This window comes from Nomascus leucogenys, chromosome 13 (assembly GCF_006542625.1).
Source record: "Nomascus leucogenys isolate Asia chromosome 13, Asia_NLE_v1, whole genome shotgun sequence".
NCBI lineage: Eukaryota > Metazoa > Chordata > Mammalia > Primates > Hylobatidae > Nomascus > Nomascus leucogenys.
The window spans coordinates 92,758,600-92,778,603 of NC_044393.1; the positions used below are offsets into that span (position 1 = coordinate 92,758,600).

At 37.8% G+C, this 20,004-nt stretch overlaps 1 protein-coding gene across 1 annotated transcript; it reads left to right on the plus strand.

Annotated features, from left to right (window-relative positions):
* Positions 1–7,967: 7,967 nt before the first annotated feature.
* On the plus strand, positions 7,968–8,900 carry LOC100590777 (olfactory receptor-like protein OLF3). Its single transcript, XM_003270963.2, has one exon. The coding sequence runs from the start codon at positions 7,968–7,970 to the stop codon at positions 8,898–8,900; it is 933 nt and encodes a 310-aa protein (XP_003271011.1).
* The last annotated feature ends 11,104 nt before the right edge of the window (positions 8,901–20,004 follow it).

The window sequence follows — 20,004 nt, forward strand, 5'->3', positions numbered from 1 at the left end:
CAATGTACATTACTAGAATGTACAGTGCAGAATTCACTATTACATAATTCACCCATGTAACAAAAAAACACTCGTACCTCAGAAGCCCAAAAGCTATTGACTTTATTTATTTATTTATTTATTTTTGAGATGGAGTTTGGCTCTGTCGCCCAGGCTGGAGTGCAGTGGTGCGATCTCGGCTCACTGCAAGCTCCGCCTCCCAGGTTCATGCCATTCTCCTGCCTCAGCCTCTCGAGTAGCTGGGACTACAGGCGCCCGCCATCATGCCCAGCTAATCTTTCTGTATTTTGAGTAGAGACGGGGTTTTACCGTGTTAACCAGGATGGTCTCGATCTCCTGACCTTGTGATCCCCCCGCCTCAGCCTCCCAAAGTGCTGGGATTACAGGCATGAGCCACTGCGCCTGGCCGAAATAAAAAAGAAAGTTTTAAGAAAAATTGTAGGCAAGGGTTAAATCATGTAGGGCTTTGAAGGTGAAATTGTGTTCGAATTTTTTCCTGATAGCAAAAAGGATATATTAAGGGATTTTAAGCAGGTAAATTGCTTGATATAATATTATTTTTGAAAGATCACTAGCAGATTAATAAGAGAAGAAAAGAGTAGAGGCAAGGAGGTCAGCCAGGGAGTCATTCCAGTAATGCTAATTATATAACAAATGAATCTGAACTAAAGGAGTGGCAGCGGGGAAAAAGAAAAGTAAATAAAGACATGTACAATATGACAATGTTACTGGGGATTAAGCCCTACCTAGGATGATTGCTTTCTGAGGCTTAGCACCAGGGTCCAGTAGCACTAATTACTTTATTGAATAAATACACTATCAAACAAAAATGCTTTCTAAAAGATCAATTTTAAAGGCCTTTCTACTCAGGCTAATGACAAATACAAAAAAGGCAGATATGTTAGTTTAACATATTTGGCTGATTTTATACAGCACTTATATATTTTATTTCACAAGTATATTATTAAATGATAGAGAATATCTAATACAACCATTTCTACAGAACTGGGAAATGAATTTCTAAGAAGGGAGGATTTTATAGACCCCATCTTTTATACCCCCCCAACAGTTTAACTCTAAAGAGGATAAAGCCAATGACTTTCCTCACAAGGATATGCTAATATTTTGTCAAAGATTTTTGAGTCTATAATTGTAAAGAATCTTGATCTTGGGTTTTTTTCTTGTGATGTCTTTGTGTGGTTTTGGTATCAGATCAAGACTAACTTCATAAGATAAATTGGATAGTTTTTCCTCCTCTTCAATTTTTTGAAAGAGTTTGGAATAATTTTGTGAAAATTCTTCTTTAAACATTTAGTAGAAATTATTTATGAGGGCATCTAGTTCTACATTTTTCTTTGTTCAAGGTTATTTGATTATTCAATTTCTTTACTTGTTATAGATCTATTTATATTTTCTGTTTCTTCTTAAGTCAGTTTTAATAGTTTGTGTCTTTCTAGGAGTTTTTCAGTTTTATTTAGGTTATTAAATTTGTTGAATATAATTGTTTACATTATTATCATATAATACTTTTTATTTACTTGAGGTCAATCATGATATTACCTCAATCCTGCTTTCAGTAATTTGAATTTATTTTTTTCTTGTTAGTTCAGCTAAAATTTTTTTAAAAATTTGATGTTTTCAAAAAACCAACTCTTAATTTTGTTGATTTTTCTAGTTTTTCTTTCTTCAATATCACTTATTTCTGCTGTAATCTTCATCATTCCCCTTTTTCTGTTTGATTTGAATTTAATTTGCTCTTTCTTCTAGTTTCTTAACATTGAAGGTTAAGTTGTTGATTTGGATCTTTTGTAGATAGCATTATTTTGATTATGTTTTTAAATAATTCTGTCTTTTGTTTGGAGTGTTTAGTTCATTTACTTTTAATGTAATTACTGAAAAGATTTATGTCTGCTATTTTTCTATTTGTTTTCTATGTGTCTTATATATTTTCTGTTTTTCTATTCCTCTACTACTGCCTTCTTCTGCATTAAATAGATATATTCTAGCATTCCCTTTAATTTATTTGATTTTTTCTTTACTATATATTTGTTAGGTTTTTTTGTTTGTTTGTTTGTTTTTGTTTTTTACTGGTTGCCCTGGAAATTAAACTTAAAAAAAAAATCTTGTTTGGATCAAAACCAATTTCATTTTAATAGTATACAAAAACTTTGTCCCAAAATCTCTCTATTCCCTCATCCCTTCTTTGTACTATTATTGTCATATAAATTACATCTTTATGCATTATAATCACATTAGCACAGTTCTATAATTATTTCTTTATGCAACTGTCTTTTAAATTGGATAGAAGAGATAACATTATACTGTATTTTATATTTACTTATGTATCTCTTTACTGGTAATCTTTACACTTTCATATAGATTTAAGTTGCTATCTAGTGTCATTTTTTGTTTGTTCGTTTTTGTTTTTGTTTGAGACGGGGTCTCACTCTGTCGCCCAGGCTGGAATGCAATGGCGTGATCTTGGCTCACTGCAACCTCTGCCTCCTTGGTTCAAGCAATTCTCCTGCCTCAGCCTACAAAGTAGCTGGGATTACAGGTGCCCACCACCATGCCTGGCTAATTTTTATATTCTTAGTAGAGATGGGGTTTCACCATGTTGGCCAGGCTGGTCTCAAACTCCTGATCTCAAGTGATCCACCCACCTCAGCTTCCCAAAGTGCTGGGATTACAGGCATGAGCCACCATGCCTGGCCGTGCCATTTTATTTCAACAATAAACTTTGGTTTTAATATTATTTATAGGGGATGTCTTCTAGTGTCAAATTCTCTGTTTTTTTTTAAATATGTAAAGTACTTTATGCTTTCCAGATTTGTTTTCGGATTCCCATTTTTCAGGGATAGTTTTGTGAATATAGTATCATTAAGTAGTCAGGGAAGACCTCTCTGATTAAGTGACATGTGAGTTTAGCCATTAAGGATTGAGTCTGTTAGAGTTTGCAAGGAAGAAGAAAGTCTGTTTAAAAACACTATTAACTGAAAAGTATTTTAAGTTAATATTTAAAATGGGATTCAGCAAGTTGAAAAGTTAAAGGAAGTGCAGTGAGTTGGAGGCAAAGGAGCTAAGTGGAGCCAGCTCTTGTTAGGCTTTGTTGGCCAGTTGAAGGATTTGAAGCTTTTAGGTGCAATGGGAAGACTTAGACAGATTTTAAACAAATAAATAATGTAATATTATATACCTTTTAAAAATGTCATCCTGGCTGTTCCTCAGAATGTAGAAGAAGAGGAAAATAAATCAGGAAAAGGGGACAGACACACCTATACTTACATTAATGGCTATGCAGTGCTAGACCCAATCTACCAAATTCCTGTATTTCATTAGACATGTGAAAATTGAAAACATGGCCAACTCTCCAGTGTACACACATAGTGAGACCAAATAAGAGTGATGCTGGTGTTTCACCTCTGCAGCATACTCCCAGGTAAGTAGATAAGGCGAATGGAGTCTCAGTCAACTGTGCGTCTGTTGGAAATATCTGCCTCTACCCTGAATACAAGTCCATTGTAGGATTTCCGAAAGGCTCCAACAACTTCTCTTCCAGAGCTCTTGAATAAACTGCAGATTTAGCACGTAAGCAGAATTGGAGAAGTATGAAAAGAGGCTATGGGGGCCTAGCACACCACTCCCTAGAGGGGAAGAGGAAGGCTAGAAGGCTCTGACAAGTTAAATGACCAGCATAAATTCCCAAGGGCAGAGACAGAGAAAAGAGCAAAGATAGGAAGGAGATGCTTTGGGTAAAAAACAGATGGTATTAATAGGCATTGGTTGGTTAATCTGCCTCATAATTAATGAATTTAGTTCATTTGTGGATTTTTATTATCTATTTTTTAAATTTTCTTTAGTTTAAAAGAATGAAGAATGCAAATTAATCTCTGTGTGATATTTTATCCACTCTGCTTATTCTTCCTACAAATCCAGCTGTGCAGGAGATGAAAGAATTTCAGTTGACCACCTGTGGAACAGCAAGTTTGTGAAAAACATGTTTCCAAGGTTGAAAGTGAAACACATTTATGTTCATTCAGAGGATTACTGATTTCAACAACTTTCTATGTTACATCCTTGCCTTGAAAAAAAAGTGTTTGCTATAGTTTAATAAAAACAAGCAAAATACAACTTTCATAGTCTTTAAAGATTGAAAACAGAAAGTTTAAGATGTAATATGTAAAGTGTTCACAGTTATAAGTTTGCACTTCGGTAGAGGTTTTGAAAATCTCAGAGAGAGAGAAAGAGTGGGAGGAGAGAAAAGGAAGAGAGAGAGAACTGAAATCTAATGAAATACACTAAACTAATAATGTTGCCTAATGAACAAGAAAGTTACAATAAGGATTTCAGAAACCGATCTATCAGGACATCAAGCGAGATAACCAGCTTTTGTAGCTAATTGAAAGATTTCACTCAAACATTTGCTAAGTTTCAACCTTTTCTATTTACTCATTGATTTAAAAGAAGCTATGGGAAGGTATGAAGAGATGATTTCTAGCAATATGGCTTCATTTCTCCTTGATTTTGTTTCTCTCTTGGGGTGCATTGTATTCTATATCAAGTATAATTGGATGATGACTTACTGAGATATTATTTAAAAATTTTAAGATGGGTGGTTGAACTAGAAGTTCTGATAGCCCTCTTCTAACCCCAACTGTCTGGAAACTGTGATCCTTACGCCTACTTTTGGCCTTTATAGCTGCAAGAGTATGGATGCAGTTGCTGTTGAGGGAGTTCATACTGCTATGGAACTTTAGTCTCTAGAGATTCTTCTCTCTGTTATGTTTCTGGCCATGTGCCTGGTGGCAGTCCGGGGGGCTTTTTTTTATCAAGCCCCCCTCAACACTGTAGGCACATGGCAGCATATTCTATATGCTTCTTATTTAATGACAATGTTTTGTAGGATTCTATTAGAAAAATAGATGTTTATTCGCTTTTTAAGAGCCAAGATGTGTCTAGGAACTTTTAAGAAGGGCTTTAGGGGATTTCCATAAGATTCAGAAAAATCTGAAAGAATAGAGTGAGTTTAGCTAGTATTTGGAGTTACACATTTCAAACTTTAGAGGCCTCCTAAATCCTATAACTTTGTATCCATTCTTTTCCTCAAAATATAGATATGATGATACATATTGTGCAAATAAATAGAGTTTAAAATAGATGTAACTTATTAAACTCAGGCAGCTGGTATTCTATACTTAGAGCCCAGATTCAGTTCAGCCCGGCCTGTCTGATTCCAAAGGCATCATAAACCTTAACCGAGATGCCCCTTTCAAAATACATAAGTGTGCTTTGACACTATTTAAGTGTTTTGTGTGTGGATCAATGTTTAGCTGAAGTTTGAAAAACCCACAGAGCTGTAATAATACCATTGTACTTAGTAGATTTTCAGTTGCAAGTGATAAAACTCAAAACAAACTGGCATAAGCAAAATTAACACCTAAATACATTAAATATGTCACTGTGGAATATAGCAATAAAGTGGTATCATAAGTAAGTGAATCGAGAGCCAAAAATATTTTATCAGGTATGTCTGCCTTTCTATATATTTTTCTTTGCTTTTCTCTGTGGGACTTATTCTACTCTATTGTTCATAAATTTCCTCCATGACAGGGGAAAAGTAACATTGGAGGTGTTGTCATGATAAGAGATGTATGTCATGACAAGAGAGACAAAATCTTGAATTGTCTGCTAGTTCCAACTGAAAAGTCTCAGGATGGCTCCAAATTGGCTCGGTCTGGGTCATATGGCCCTCCCTCAACTAAGCCCTCCATTACAGGTTTGAGGCACTTTGACTAGACATTAATATTTTTTGTTGACTTGAATAATTTTAATATATGAAGACTTATTTTATAGCTCATCATATGCTCTATTTTGGTAAATGTTCCACTCACATGTGAAAAAAAATGCATTGGCAATGTTTCAGTCAATGACAGACAACATAAATAACAGAGGTCTCCTAAAATTATAAAATTGCCAAAAAACTACTATTGCCTGGTGACATTGAAGTAGTTGTAACATCCTAGGGCAAAACATTACTCACAGGTTTATGGTGATGCTGGTGTAAACAAATTTGTGTTGCCTGTTGTATAAAAATATATCATTCACTTATGTACAGTACATGTAAGGACAACAGCTGTGCTTCAGTTAGGAGTAGGCTGAGGCAGACATCCAGTATAGCATGACACAGCAGGTTTGGAGCGCAGGTCCACAATCCTGTGCACTATGTAATCATATTTATGTAGCTATTTAAAGGAACATGTTTGTGTGAGCTCATATCTGGCTTTGAGCCACTGTTGTCTGTGAGAAATATAACTGCACTGCTGACTCTGTAGGAGGGGGAGAGAATAAAGCCATGTCCCAACTCCCTACGATCCATCAAGTGTTCTTTCAGCTACCTGCCACCCATCCACCAGCTCCCCTTGGACCCCAGCTCAGGTTGGAACCTGACAGTACAGTACATAATACTTGATAATAAACAACTGTTACTCATTTATGTATTTGCTATACTATACTTCTTATCATTGTTTTAGAGTATACTCTTACTTATAAAAAAATTACTTGTAAAATATCCTCAGGCAGGTTCTTCAGGAGCTATTCCAGAAATAGGCATTGTTATCATAGAAAATGACTGCTCCGTGCATGTTATTACCTCTGAAGACATTCTAGTGGGGCAAGATGTGCACGCAGAAGACAGTATTTGATGAACCTGACCCTGTGTAGGCCTGGGATAATTTAAGTGCTTGTGTCAGTTTTTAATTAAAAATTTTAAAAAGTAAAAAAAAAATAGTAAAAATTTTAATAACAGAAAAAATATTTTTGTACAGCTGTACATGTTTGTGTTTCAAGCTGTTATTACCAGGGAATAAAAAAGTTAAAAAAATAAAAAGTTTATAAAGTAAAAAGTTTACAGTAAACTAAGATTAGTTTGTTGTCAAGGAAAGAAATATTTTGTAAAAACTTCAGCGTAAGATTAATGTATGGTGTTTATGAAGTCTATAGTAGTGTACAGTAGTGAGTACAGTCACTCACCACTCACTCATGGACTGACCCAGAACCACTTCCCATACTGTAAGTTCCATTCATGATAAGTGCCCTATATAGGTGTACCGTTTTAAAAATCTTTTATACTGTATTTTTACTGCATCTTCCTATTTTCATATGTTTAGATACACAAACACTTACCACTGTGTTATAATCACTTACATTATGCAGTACTGTAGCATGCTTTACAGGTTTGTAGCCTAAGAGCAACAGGCTATACCATACAGCCTTGGTGTGTAGTAGCCTATACCATCTAGGTTTGTGTAAGTACACTCTACGATGTTCACACAATGGTAAAATCACCTAAGGACACATATTTCAGAATGTCTCCACATTGTTAAGTGAGGCATGATGGCATTCTATAAATGTCAATTAGGTCAAGCTTGATAGTGTTGTTCAAGTTTTGTATTTCCTTACTGATTTTTCCCTTTCTACCTGGTGTACCAATTATTGAGAGAGGTATTGAAATCTCTGACTATAATTGTAAATTTGTCTGTCTTCTTGCATTTTTGTCAGTTTTTGCTTCATATTTTTTGAATGTCTGTTAAGTATGTAAATATTTCATTGTTCTGCATCCTTCATGAATTGAATCCTTTATGAATAAGACTTTAAGTATAAATACTGCATTAATTTCCTTCCCCTATTTAACAGCAGATGTTTTGGAGAAGAAATTGTATTCCAATAAACTGAATTTTAAGAATGTAACTTCTTTTTTCCTTGATTTCCGTGCACAGCTGGGTCCCACTGTGGTCCTCATGTCTGGATGTATTGTTCAAGCAGAGGTTGGATGGTGATTTGGCTGAGACATTCTAGGGGGACTTTATGTTCAGATGGGTGGGCTCTCCATATGCCCTACGAATCATCTTCTAATCCTTCATTTCCATGACTGGTTATTTCTACATCTTTAATGTGGTCCTTGGAAGCTCATGGGTCAGGAAAATAAAAACCAGACACGGGTGAGTGAGTTCATTCTGCTGGGGATTTCCAGTGATTGGGGCATTCAGGTCTCCCTCTTCGCCCTGATCCTGGCCATGTATTTGGTGACTGTTGTAGGAAACACCCTCATTCTTCTTGTGATCAGACTGGAGAGCAGCCTTCATACCCCCATGTACTTCTTCCTTAGTGTTCTGTCATTTGTGGACTTTTGTTATATAAACAGTATTGTCCCACAAATGCTGTCCCACTTGCTCTCAGCCCGAAAGTCCATCCCATTCCACAGTTGTGTGCTCCAGTTCTATGTTTCTCTGGCATTGTGTGGGTCTGAGTTCTTCCTGCTGGGGGCCATGGCCTATGACCGCTATGTGGCTGTGGGCCACCCACTGCACTACACGGTCATCATGCATGGAGGGCTGTGCCTGGGGCTGGTGGCCGGCTGCCTGGTGGCTGGCTTCTCAAATTCACTGATGGAAACAATTATCACCTTCCAGCTTCCCCTGTGTCACAATGTTATCAATCACTTTGTCTGTGAGACCTCAGCAGTGCTACAGCTAGCCTGTGTGGACATCTCCTTCAATAAGGTCATGGTGGCCATCTCAGGGTTTCTGGTGATCTTGCTTCCCTGTTTCCTGGTTCTATTCTCCTATGCTTGCATAGTTGCTGCCATTTTGTGCATTCATTCTACCCAGGGACACCGCAAAGCCTTTGGGACCCGTGCCTCTCGCCTCACTGTGGTTTGCATGTGCTTTGGGGCTACCATCTTCACCTACCTGGGGCCACAGGTGGCCACCTTGGCAGAGGAAGAGAAGATGATTGCTGTCTTCTATGGAGTGGTGTCACCCATGTTGAACCCCTTGATCTACAGCTTGAGGAATAAGGAAGTTATGGCTGCTCTCCAGAAAGTTTCAGAAAGATGCAGATAAAGGGTCAAGACTCTAAGAAACTCTTGTTATCTATCATCAGAACCAAAAAGGAGATAAGATAATTGTAGACAGGACTCCCACATTTACACTAAAAGAAGATTATTATGGTCAAATCCTTGCATTTGTACAGTGTTCCTCCAAATGCTTAATTTGTTTTATATAGGCCAATATCTGAAAATATACATGTTAGGGATCAATAATATGACTTCTTTATAGACATCTTCTCTCAAATATCCAGTGACTTGGGGGCTTCACCTGCCCACTGTTGGTTTTATCAGTTTGTCAGTGCATCAGGGAATGGTCCCCGGCTTCATCAAGCAGACCTGACTCCTGATCCTTGTTCTGTCTCTCACTACCTGTGCTCTCTGGCAAGTTATTTAAATAATATATGCCTTAGTTTTCTTTTTTGTTAGATAAGAAAATTGTACCTAGCTTCCCGAATGGAAGCCACTTTTAATGGGAATAATTTCTTCATGAAACAAACAAAAAGGATATGCAACACTTATTAATAAACACTTATTAATGCATTTATTTCAGTAGAGTCAGACTGTGAGAGGCAGAAAATATTGAGAAATCATGGTTTAAATAAAATAGACATTAATTTAGATTTAGGCAAGGTAAGCCTGCCTAACTTAAAGTTATAGGAATTGAGGCTTCTTCTGTTTCTAATGCACTATTCTAGGCATATAACTTCTACCTCATAGTTCAAGAAATGGCTTGAATTTCAGCCAACACATTCACATGCTGTCCAACAAAAATAAAGAAGAGGCCAGGTGGGGTGGCTCATGCCTGTAATCCCAGCACTTTGGAAGGCCAAGGCGGGGGAAATCACTTGAGGCCAGGAGTTTGAGACCAACCTGGCCAACATGGTGAAATCCTGTCTACTAAAAATACAAAAATTAGCCGGGCATGGTGGTGCATGCCTGTAGTCCCAGCTACTTGGGAGGTTGAGGTGGGAGAATTGCTTGAACCGGGAGGCAGAGGTTGCAGTCAGCTGAGATCATGCCACTGTACTCCAGCCTGGGTGACAGAGTGAGACCTTGTCTCAAAAAATAAATAAATACATAAAAAGAAAGAAGAGAGGAAGGAGCATACCCACTTCCTTTAGAGACCTTTTAAAAAACTCACACACACACAAAAATGTTGTACAAATTCTGCTGGCTAAGTTAAACTTAGTTACTTGGCCACATACATACTCAAAGGTGATAAGTGTTATTGTTAGTAATCATGTGCCTAAAACACAATCAGAGCTTCTGATATTAAGAAGGAAGGGGAGAATAAATATTGATGGATCTCATAATTTGTGACCATAGTACTTGCAAGAAAATTAAACACATCAGCTCAATGAAAGACGAGGTGATAGGACAGCAGAATGAGATACAAAAGGAGCTAAGGATTACAGGTAAAGTAGGGACACACACACACACAAAAACTATTTCAGATTTTAAAAGGACATTAAAGCAGTAAACAGCAAAAATTAATAATATAGAAAAGTTAATCTGTTGTTTGGAGTCCAAAAGAAGATAACTGATACAGACAAAAAAGAAACAACATATGGATAATTGGTATTTCTGATGAAAAGACTGAATAAAAATATTTTTTACTTTCAACTATAATTAATAAAAATGTCATTTAAATAAAGGAAGAATTTGTTATTTAGATGAAAGAGCCTTGCCATGTACCTGAAAATTAAAAATATTTATGGATATATTGGTAAAAATGACTGAATTTCAAGTGTAATGAAAGGATCATAAAGATTCAGAAAACAAACAAAACAGAAAAGTCACTTAGAAAAATGTTAAGCAAGTGCATTAATTTTCTAGTGCTGTGTAACAAATTGTAATAAATTTATAAACTTAAAAGAACACAAATTTATTATCTTAACATTCCTGCTGGTGAGAAGCATAGCTGGGTTCTGTGCTCAGGGTCTCACAAGGCTCAAATCAAGGTATCAGCTGGGGTTGTGATCTCATCTGGGACTCAGAGTCCTCTCTCAAACTCACCAGTCATTGGAAGAATTCATTTTCTTGCATGTGTGTGACTGAGGTACACATTATCTTGTTTGCTGCTGGCTGGTGACTCCTCTAAGCTCCTGGAGGCCACCCTCAAGTCCTTAACACATGGCCCACTGCTCTCACTACATGGTAGCTTGCTTCGTCAAGAATGACAGGAGAATCTCTATTGTGTCAAATCTCTCTGATGGCTAAGAAAGTCTGGACACTTTTGAAGTTCTCACCTGATTAGGTCAGGCTCACTCAGGATAATCTCCCTTTTGTGTAAATTCAATTCAGCTGATTAATTATATCTTCAAATTCTGCTTTCCCACACAGTGTAACATTATCACAGGGGTGAAATCCCATCATATGTCACAAGTCCTGCTCACATTGAAGGGGAGAGTATTGTACAGGACATGTACACCAAGAAGTGAGACTCTCGGGGGCCAGGTTGGAATTCAGCCTATGACAGCTAGAATTGGTCTTTGAAATATTAGATGACAGGGACAATAACATCTTTCCATAGAATCCTGAGTGAACATATTGTTAAATAAAAATTGCATACCTAGTTAAGCCATCATTCATTTTTAAAGGCGACAGATATATACAATTCCATATGCAAAAGTTCAATAAAATCATTATCCATATACCCTTCATGATGACTGTAAAAACTCTAACAAAAATGTAGGCCAGGTGCGGTGGCTCACACCTATAATCCCAGCACTTTGGGTGGCCGAGGCAGGTGGATCAACTGAGATCAGGAGTTTGAGATGAGCCTGGCAAACATGGTGAAACCCCATCTCCACTAAAAAATACAAAAATTAGCTGGGCGCAGTGGCAGGTGCCTGTAATTCCAGCTACTTGGGAGGCTGAGGCAGGAGAATCACTTGAACCCTGGAGGCAGAGATTTCAGTGAGACGAGATTACGCCATTGCACTCCAGCCTGGGAGACAGAGCAATAATCCGTCTCAAAAAAAAAAAAATTGTAGAAACAACTTAGGATGGCTTAAAATAAAATGCTGGGAGGCATGAAAGTTAAGTTGTGATAGGATAGGCAACAAATTAAAGCCTTTTGAGTAGATAATTGAGTTTTTAAAAAGGCTGCAAATTGATAAGGCAGTCACTCCAGCTCAACCAGAAAAAGTGGCAAGCTGCGACTTGACTAACTGGCCATGTGGGTGCTTGAACCAGCCAATGAGGCAGCAAGAGAAGGATGGGAGCCTCACTCTGGGCTCTGCAGAACTCCAGCCCCTGCCACTGCCTCACTCCTATGCTTGGTGCTGCAAGCTGGAATTTTTCTACACTTAAAATGCCACCAGCAGTTGGAAGTTCAGTTGGATACACCCCTTCAGATGGAGGCTGGGGGTGGGCAGTCATAGTGGAAGCTTTCATTTCCATCAACTTCGCTTAGCATTTCTCAAATATATTGCTGTCTTCTTCAAAGAGATGGAAGGTATATTCCATGCCACCACCAGCGAAGTGTCACAGATGTGCTCCATCATGCTGCCTGTCATGTATGGTAGAGGTCTCATCAGCAGTATCCTGGTGAATAATTTGGCAGTTGTTCAGTCATGATTGTTAGTGTTGCTTGTCAGGCTGTGGTTTGATTGTGGCTTCTTTCTGTAACATTATACAGAAACTTTACTTGTGTATAGGAATCACTGGAGGTCTTGGGCTTTTCCTTTAACTTGAACCTAGCTCTGACCATGATTGGGAAGCATTTCTATAGGAACTGATCATTGGCCAACAGACTGGCCATGGCAGGCAGCCTCTCTATGCTGGCCTCCTCAATAAGGCTTTCTTTGGTATCTATGGATGGAGAGGAAGCTTCCTAATTCTTGGGGGCTTCCTAGTAAACTGCTGTGTAGCTGGAGACCCTATGTGACAAATAAGGTCCAAGCCAACGAAGGCAGGGAAAGACGTCTAAAGAATTCCTTCAGGAAGCTGAAAAATCAGATGCAAAAAAGGTGCAGGTGATACAAATACAGATCTTATTGGAGGACACCCCAAAGAAGGGAAATGATTAATCTTCTAAACAATCAATACATTCTTGTACTTAGCCCTGTTTACTCAGAGAGATTTTTATGCTGTACCTCTCTGGAAATGTGCTCACATTTTTCTGGACTCTTTACACCTTTGGCCTTTCTCACTAATTATGGCGAGAGTCAGTATCACTCCGGGAGAAGTCTGCCTTCTTTCCCTTCTGGCTTTTGTTGACACACAGCAAGGCCTTCTATGGGACTTGCAGCCAACACAAAGCATATAAGGCCTCAAGTTCTCAAGTTCAGTATTTCTTTGCTGCTTCCATTATTGTGAACGGAATATGCCATTTGCTGGCACCTTTATCCACCAGCTATATTGAGTTCTGTGTCTCTGTGGGATTCTTTGGATTTATCTTGGTGGCTCAGTTCCATATTGTTTGAAATACTGACGGACCTCATTGGACCCAGAGGTCCTCCAGCACTGTGGGTTTGGTTACCATTGTGGGATGCTGCTGTGTGGGATGCTGCTGTGTTCCCCTGGGGCCACCATTTTTAGGTAATCTCAATGACTTATTGAAATTACAAATAGACATATGGGCGTATGGCATAATCTTAATTATTGCAGGTGTCTAGCTTTTCATTGCTAGGTGACAGGTATCAATTATCAACTTTTGGTAAAAGAACAGAAAGCAGAAGAGAAGCAGGAAAAGGAAATTAAAAAGAGAACAGCATAGATGTTACTGAGAAGCCCAAAGAAGTTACTAAAGAAGAGGAATCCCCTAACTAGAAAGGCACAGAAGGTGGCCCCAAAGAAGAGGACAGTCCAGCCTGTACCCACTCAGCTAAAGAGTAAATGGAGCAGTTCATGACCCAAGATATCTGAAAATATTCTACTGGCCTGGTAGATACCAGTGGTGCTCAATTCAGATAATAGACATTTGTGTGGAAACCATACCAGGTGTTCGTTGATGGAATTTTTGTTTCACTCCTTACCAATAGCTTAAATTTAAAATGCCATATGCTTTGGGGAGGGGGTGGTTGAGGTAAAGGATGAGGGAAGGAAGTAGGTTTTGTTTTAATCTTAGCTTTTAACAGTGTCATGAAGATTTTAACATGTGCCTTACATTTTAGTCTTTAGAAATCTTCAGAGAACTGAACTTTTAAAATAATTCTGCTGAATTCATGTATTTTGAGTGTTGTGTTAAAAAGAAAAATCATAACTAACTTGAGACGAATTTAAAATTTAAAAGTAATCTTGCTTCTTTGGCATTTGTAATGTATTGTCAGATATGGTCACTGGAAGATTTATGAATAGAAATGTTGGTTGAAAGCTGGAGATTTTTTTTTTTTTTTTTTTTTTTTTTTTTTTTTTTTTGAGATGGAGTCTCGCTCTGTCGCCCAGGCTGGAGTGCAGTGGTGCGATCTCGGCTCACTGCAAGCTCCGCCTCCCGGGTTCACGCCATTCTCCTGCCTCAGCCTCTCGAGTAGCTGGATCTACAGGCACCTGCCACCGCGCCCAGCTAATTTTTTGTATTTTTAGTAGAGACGGGGTTTCACCGTGGTCTCGATCTCCTGACCTCTTGATCCGCCCGCCTCGGCCTCCCAAAGTGCTGGGATTACAGGCGTGAGCCACCACGCCTGGCCTTGAAAGCTGGAGATTTTATAAAATGCTGATGAATATATTTTTCCAACATCAGTAGTTTTTCTGGCATATGGTTCTGCTATCTATATATTTAGGAAATTTGAAGCATAAAACTTTGGAAGCATCTTGGCCGTTCTAGCCAGATTGTACTTGTTGACACTTCTTGGGTACCATTTCTTGGGACACTTAGTAGAAGCCAAGTAAGTACTTGACGGTTGTTTTCATTAAAGTACTACTTTTCACCCCTATTCAAAGACAGGTTTTGAATGGTTATAAATTATTGCCCCTGCTCAAATCCCTTGGTATTATTTTTCTCACTGTAAAGGTTAGTATTAAAAATTTCAAAACAATGTATTTGTACCTTCTTAGTAAATACAGCACATCCAATTAAATGTAAACATATTTCAAACATCAGTTGAATTCAGCTTAGGTTTTCCCAAAGCCTTGGTTAAATCATGAGACTATTGGATTTTTTTTTCTGAAAGTTTTCTCCTTTGATTCACAGAGGTCTCATTTATATCTGATTCTGGCTTAGAGCTGTGTGTGAGATATACTCTCTGTGTGTTTGGTGGGGTTTCTTTGGTTTTGTTTTGCTTACTTTCATTTTTAGTTTCAATCTTTGCAAATTAAACAGGGCCAGAAAAATGTGGCACCAAGCAAGCAGATAAGGATAAGGTTATGAGAGAAATTGCTAAGTGTGCCTAGTTTTAACGAGTATTTTTTTCTTTTTTCTGAGAAGGCCTTAAAAAAATTATGGTATACTTAGAATTATTGGACACATACTTACTCTTCACACAAAGCTAAAAATTGTGTGACCCATTTCATTTACCTGAAAAGTAGAGAAGTAGATTCTACATCAGGATAAAAGAGGGGGTGGACCAAAACAAAAACTGAATATTTCTTATATTCAATGCATTTGACAGAATGAACATATTAGATACAAAACCTTGTGTAAGAGGCTGACTTTTCCAAATAAACTTCTTTTATGGAAAAAAAAAAAGCTGTACATTTCTCTCTGTTGAAAGGAAAGAAATAAAAGCCAAAGTGATAACTTAAAAATGAAGCTGCCACCCACAGGGGATGAGGACTTGGATGGAGCCCAGCATCAACAAGTAAGTTTTAATTAGGTCTGATTAAGCACTTCCCTCTAGGAGGCCATCCTAAACAATTTCTTCCTGCATCACAACCCTGTTTATTTGAACTCAGCAGGAAGTTCATACTTTACAGGTGGTCTTTCTTCGTCTTGGTTTTTATCTCCATTTGGCTTACACATCTGAGCAAATTACTCACCTCCTGTGATTCCAAAATCAACCCGAAAGTGATATTCCAAAGTTATTGTCATGAAAATGTGATCAAATAATATGTAGCCAAAACAGTAGGGAGCAGAGAATTATAGAGTTGTGTCAGACATTTAATAGATAAAAATATTTTTATTTTTATAAACTTTTGATGTTTAAGGTATTTTCAACCTTGCAAAACTTAGTTATCCATCATTTTACACCCTAAATAAATGTTTATTTTCATACAAACTTTGTTATTTTATGTTCTTTTTCCTAAAGGGTACCTCATAAATTATCTGTTTCATACCCTACAAAACCTGAATGTATCTTTGCCTGAATTAAATCATAAATTTTGCATTTTCTCCTGGATCATTTCCATAAGCATAAATTTGATATGCCTTTGCAATCTGAAGGAAAAAAAGAACCTCCTTAAGACCACATCATGCCTACCACTTAAGAATAAATCATTTTTAGATTTAGAAAAATAGACCACATTATGCATCACCTTACAGACACGGTCCCATTTCACTATGCTCCTTTACATAGAGATTCCCTGAAGGAACTAACTGCACCTTTCATTCCCATGTCCTCCCCTTCAATCACTCCCCATGAGGTGGAAATTAAAGAAAGAAAAAATAAAATTAAAAAGAAAAAGAAACAAGCTTTCCTGTATTCGGCTGACTTATCCCAGAGGCAGCAACAGGCACAGCCCAGACCCAGGAAAAGCCTCAGTAAACACTATCTGAGAAACTAGGACACAAAGGAATGTGCTCTGGAGACTGTCCCAGCACTCCCTCAACATAGGGAGGAGAAAAACAAATTTTCCTTTCTCTTACAGTATGAGTTTATAGATTTCTGTTCTCTGTAACTAGTAACTTCAAATTTTCTGTTTTATCTAAGCGGTACAGTGAAGGTCATGAGCTGTCTGAGTAGGCCTGAGCAACAGCCACCTGGGCGTCATAGCGAAGGTTATGAGATAAGCCCATGCAAGATGCTAGAGCAAAGCCTAGATAACAGCCATCTGGGCTGTGTAACAAGGGTCATGTGTAATTCTGGGTTATGCACCTGTCAAAATTTGATTAACTGCCTTTGTTCTGCCTCTGTATGCTTGCTTTCGTGCCTCTATGCTTCATGCCACTGTAAGCTTGTTTCAAGCTAGCCCACTCCCTTTCAAAGGTGTGTATATAAGTCAAGTGCTGTCTTTGTTCTTGGCCCAGTTTTTGGATGTTAAATCTGCTGAGTCTGCATGCACTCAATAAAGATCCTCTGGTATTCACCCCGTGGTCTCTCTGGTCCTCCTGATTCCTGCAACACTCAGTCTAAACTAAGATTTTGATCCCACCATTCGTCCAAAATCACTAGTGTATAAATTACTAGAATTTTTCATGTTGCTAAGACCAATGGTCAATTTCAGGCTTCATCTCACTCGGCCTCTCTAGCAGCATATGATACAGTGGATCCCACATTCTCCTTGCATTCCCATTACCTCATTAGAAAGTTCTCAGACTCCTGTGCAGAAGCCACATTCTCTTCTAGATGTCCATATATTAGATGATTCAGGATTCAAATACAATCTCAAATCCAAGTACACTAATACCCAAGTTGATCTCATCTAATTTTATAATATCAGTAAACACTAAGGACTCTCAAATTATACACACCCAGCGCTGCTCCAGTATCAAACTGCCTACTTGATAATTGTATTTAGATTTTCACATATCCAAGCAAGTCTCTACTTTTATTCCCCCCACCAAAATATTCCTCTTTCTTATCTTAATCTATGGCATCATAATTTTTATACCCTTGTTTCCTCCATTTTCCTCATTACATATTCAATCCATAATAAGCAAATCCTATTGTCTCCACATTCAAAATACTGATTTTAGAAGCCATGTAGAATTATGCAAAGATTACCTGCCATGAAAAATTAAAGAGCGGCTGGGCGCGGTGGCTCACGCTTGTAATCCCAGCACTTTGGGAGGCCAAGGCGGGTGGATCACGAGGTCAGGAAATCGAGACTATGGTGAAACCCCGTCTCTACTAAAAATACAAAAAAAATAAGGACATGAACAGACACTTCTCAAAAGAAGACATTTATGCAGCCAAAAAACACATGAAAAAATGCTCATCATCACTGGCCATCAGAGAAATGCAAATCAAAACCACAATGAGATACCATCTCACACCAGTTAGAATGGCCATCATTAAAAAGTCAGGAAACAACAGGTGCTGGAGAGGATGTGGAGAAATAGGAACACTTTTACACTGTTGGTGGGACTGTAAACTAGTTCAACCATTGTGGAAGTCAGTGTGGCGATTTCTCAGGGATCTAGAACTAGAAATACCATTTGACCCAGCCATCCCATTACTGGGTATATACCCAAAGGACTATAAATCATGCTGCTATAAAGACACATGCACATGTATGTTTATTGTGGCACTATTCACAATAGCAAAGACTTGGAACCAACCCAAATGTCCAACAACCATAGACTGGATTAAGAAAATGTGGCACATATACACCATGGAATACTATGCAGCCATAAAAAATGATGAGTTCATGTCCTTTGTAGGGACATGGATGAAACTGGAAAACATTCTCAGTAAACTATCACAAGGACAAAAAACCAAACACCGCATGTTCTCACTCATAGGTGGGAATTGAACAATGAGAACTCATGGACACAGGAAGGGGAACATCACACTCCGGGGACTGTTGTGGGTTGTGGGGAGGGGGGAGGGATAGCATTAGGAGATATAACTAATGCTAAATGATGAGTTAATGGGTGCAGCAAACCAACACAGCACATGGATACATATATAACAAACCTGCACATTGTGCACCTGTACCCTAAAACCTAAAGTATAATAATCAAAAAAAAAAAAAATTAAAGAGCTTCCTAAGCAAAATAAAATAAAATAAAATAAAATCTCTTTTTCAGTGTTTGAGTCTCATCTTTCATGACAGGTAATTTTTGATTCAGTGTTGGACACTGTGTTTGGAAAACTGAAGGGGTAATTTGAGGCTCTACATAATGTTATCCTCCTCAAGAGAGGATTTATTTGACTTCTATCAGGCAATTATCTAGGAGCTGCTTTATGAAGCATTTTTATTTTTGTAATTTCTCCTTACTCCTAGAGAAGAATACTTTAGAAATCCCAGCTGACCATATAGATGTTTAGACAGGATCTGTTTCTTAATGAGCCCAGAAAGGTAGCTGTTGCGTTCTCAGTTCTTTGAGTCTACCATAAGTTCTGCACATTTTCTTAGTCTGTTGACGACTGTTACTCAGTGACATTGGTTTTAAGGCATTTTTCAGTTTTATGATTCATGGTAAAAACAATTCCAAAGAAATATAGACACTGACACTATCAGACGTAACTATAAAATAACTGATTAACATATTAACATGTTTAAGAAAAGAGAAACCATGTTGGAGAATATTATCAAAAATCTGGAGTCTACTAAAAGGAATCAAATAGTGTTTTTAAATTTAATTTTTTTAAATAAAATCAACAGTCTCAATAGCAGACTAGATAGAACTGCAGGGGATTTGTGAAGTAGAAGATAAGTCAGTAGAAAATAGCCTGATTCAGGGGAGAAATAAAAAAAGAAGAAAAATTTAAAACAGCATTAGTGATTTATGGGATATGCTGAAAAGGTTTAACATTTGGATCATAATGAAAAGGTCTAACCTACTTGTAATTGCAGACTCTAACTGAAAGAAGAAAGAGAATGGGAAAAAGAAATTTGTAAGACATAATGGCAAAACATTTTCAAAAATTTAATACCGTCATCAAAACACAGATGCATAAAGTGTTACAAATCTCAAATGGGAAAAATACAATAGAAACATACCTAGATATATCAGAGTAAAACTGCTGCAAACCAAAGGTAACACAACTTTTCTGTTTCTTTTATTTATTTATAATTTATTTTTTAATTTTTTTGTGGGGGTGGTGGGACGGAGTCTCACTCTGCCGCCCAGGCTAGAGTACAGTGGCGCAGTCTCAGCTAACTGCAACCTCCATCTCCCTGGTTCAAGTAATTGTCCTGCCTCAGCCTCCCAAGTAGTTGGGATTACAGGCACATGCCACCACACCCAGATAACTTTTTTGTATTTTTAGTAGAAACAGGATTTCACCATGTTGGCCAGACTGGTCTTGAACTCCTGACCTCAGGCAATCCGCCCACCACAGCCTCCC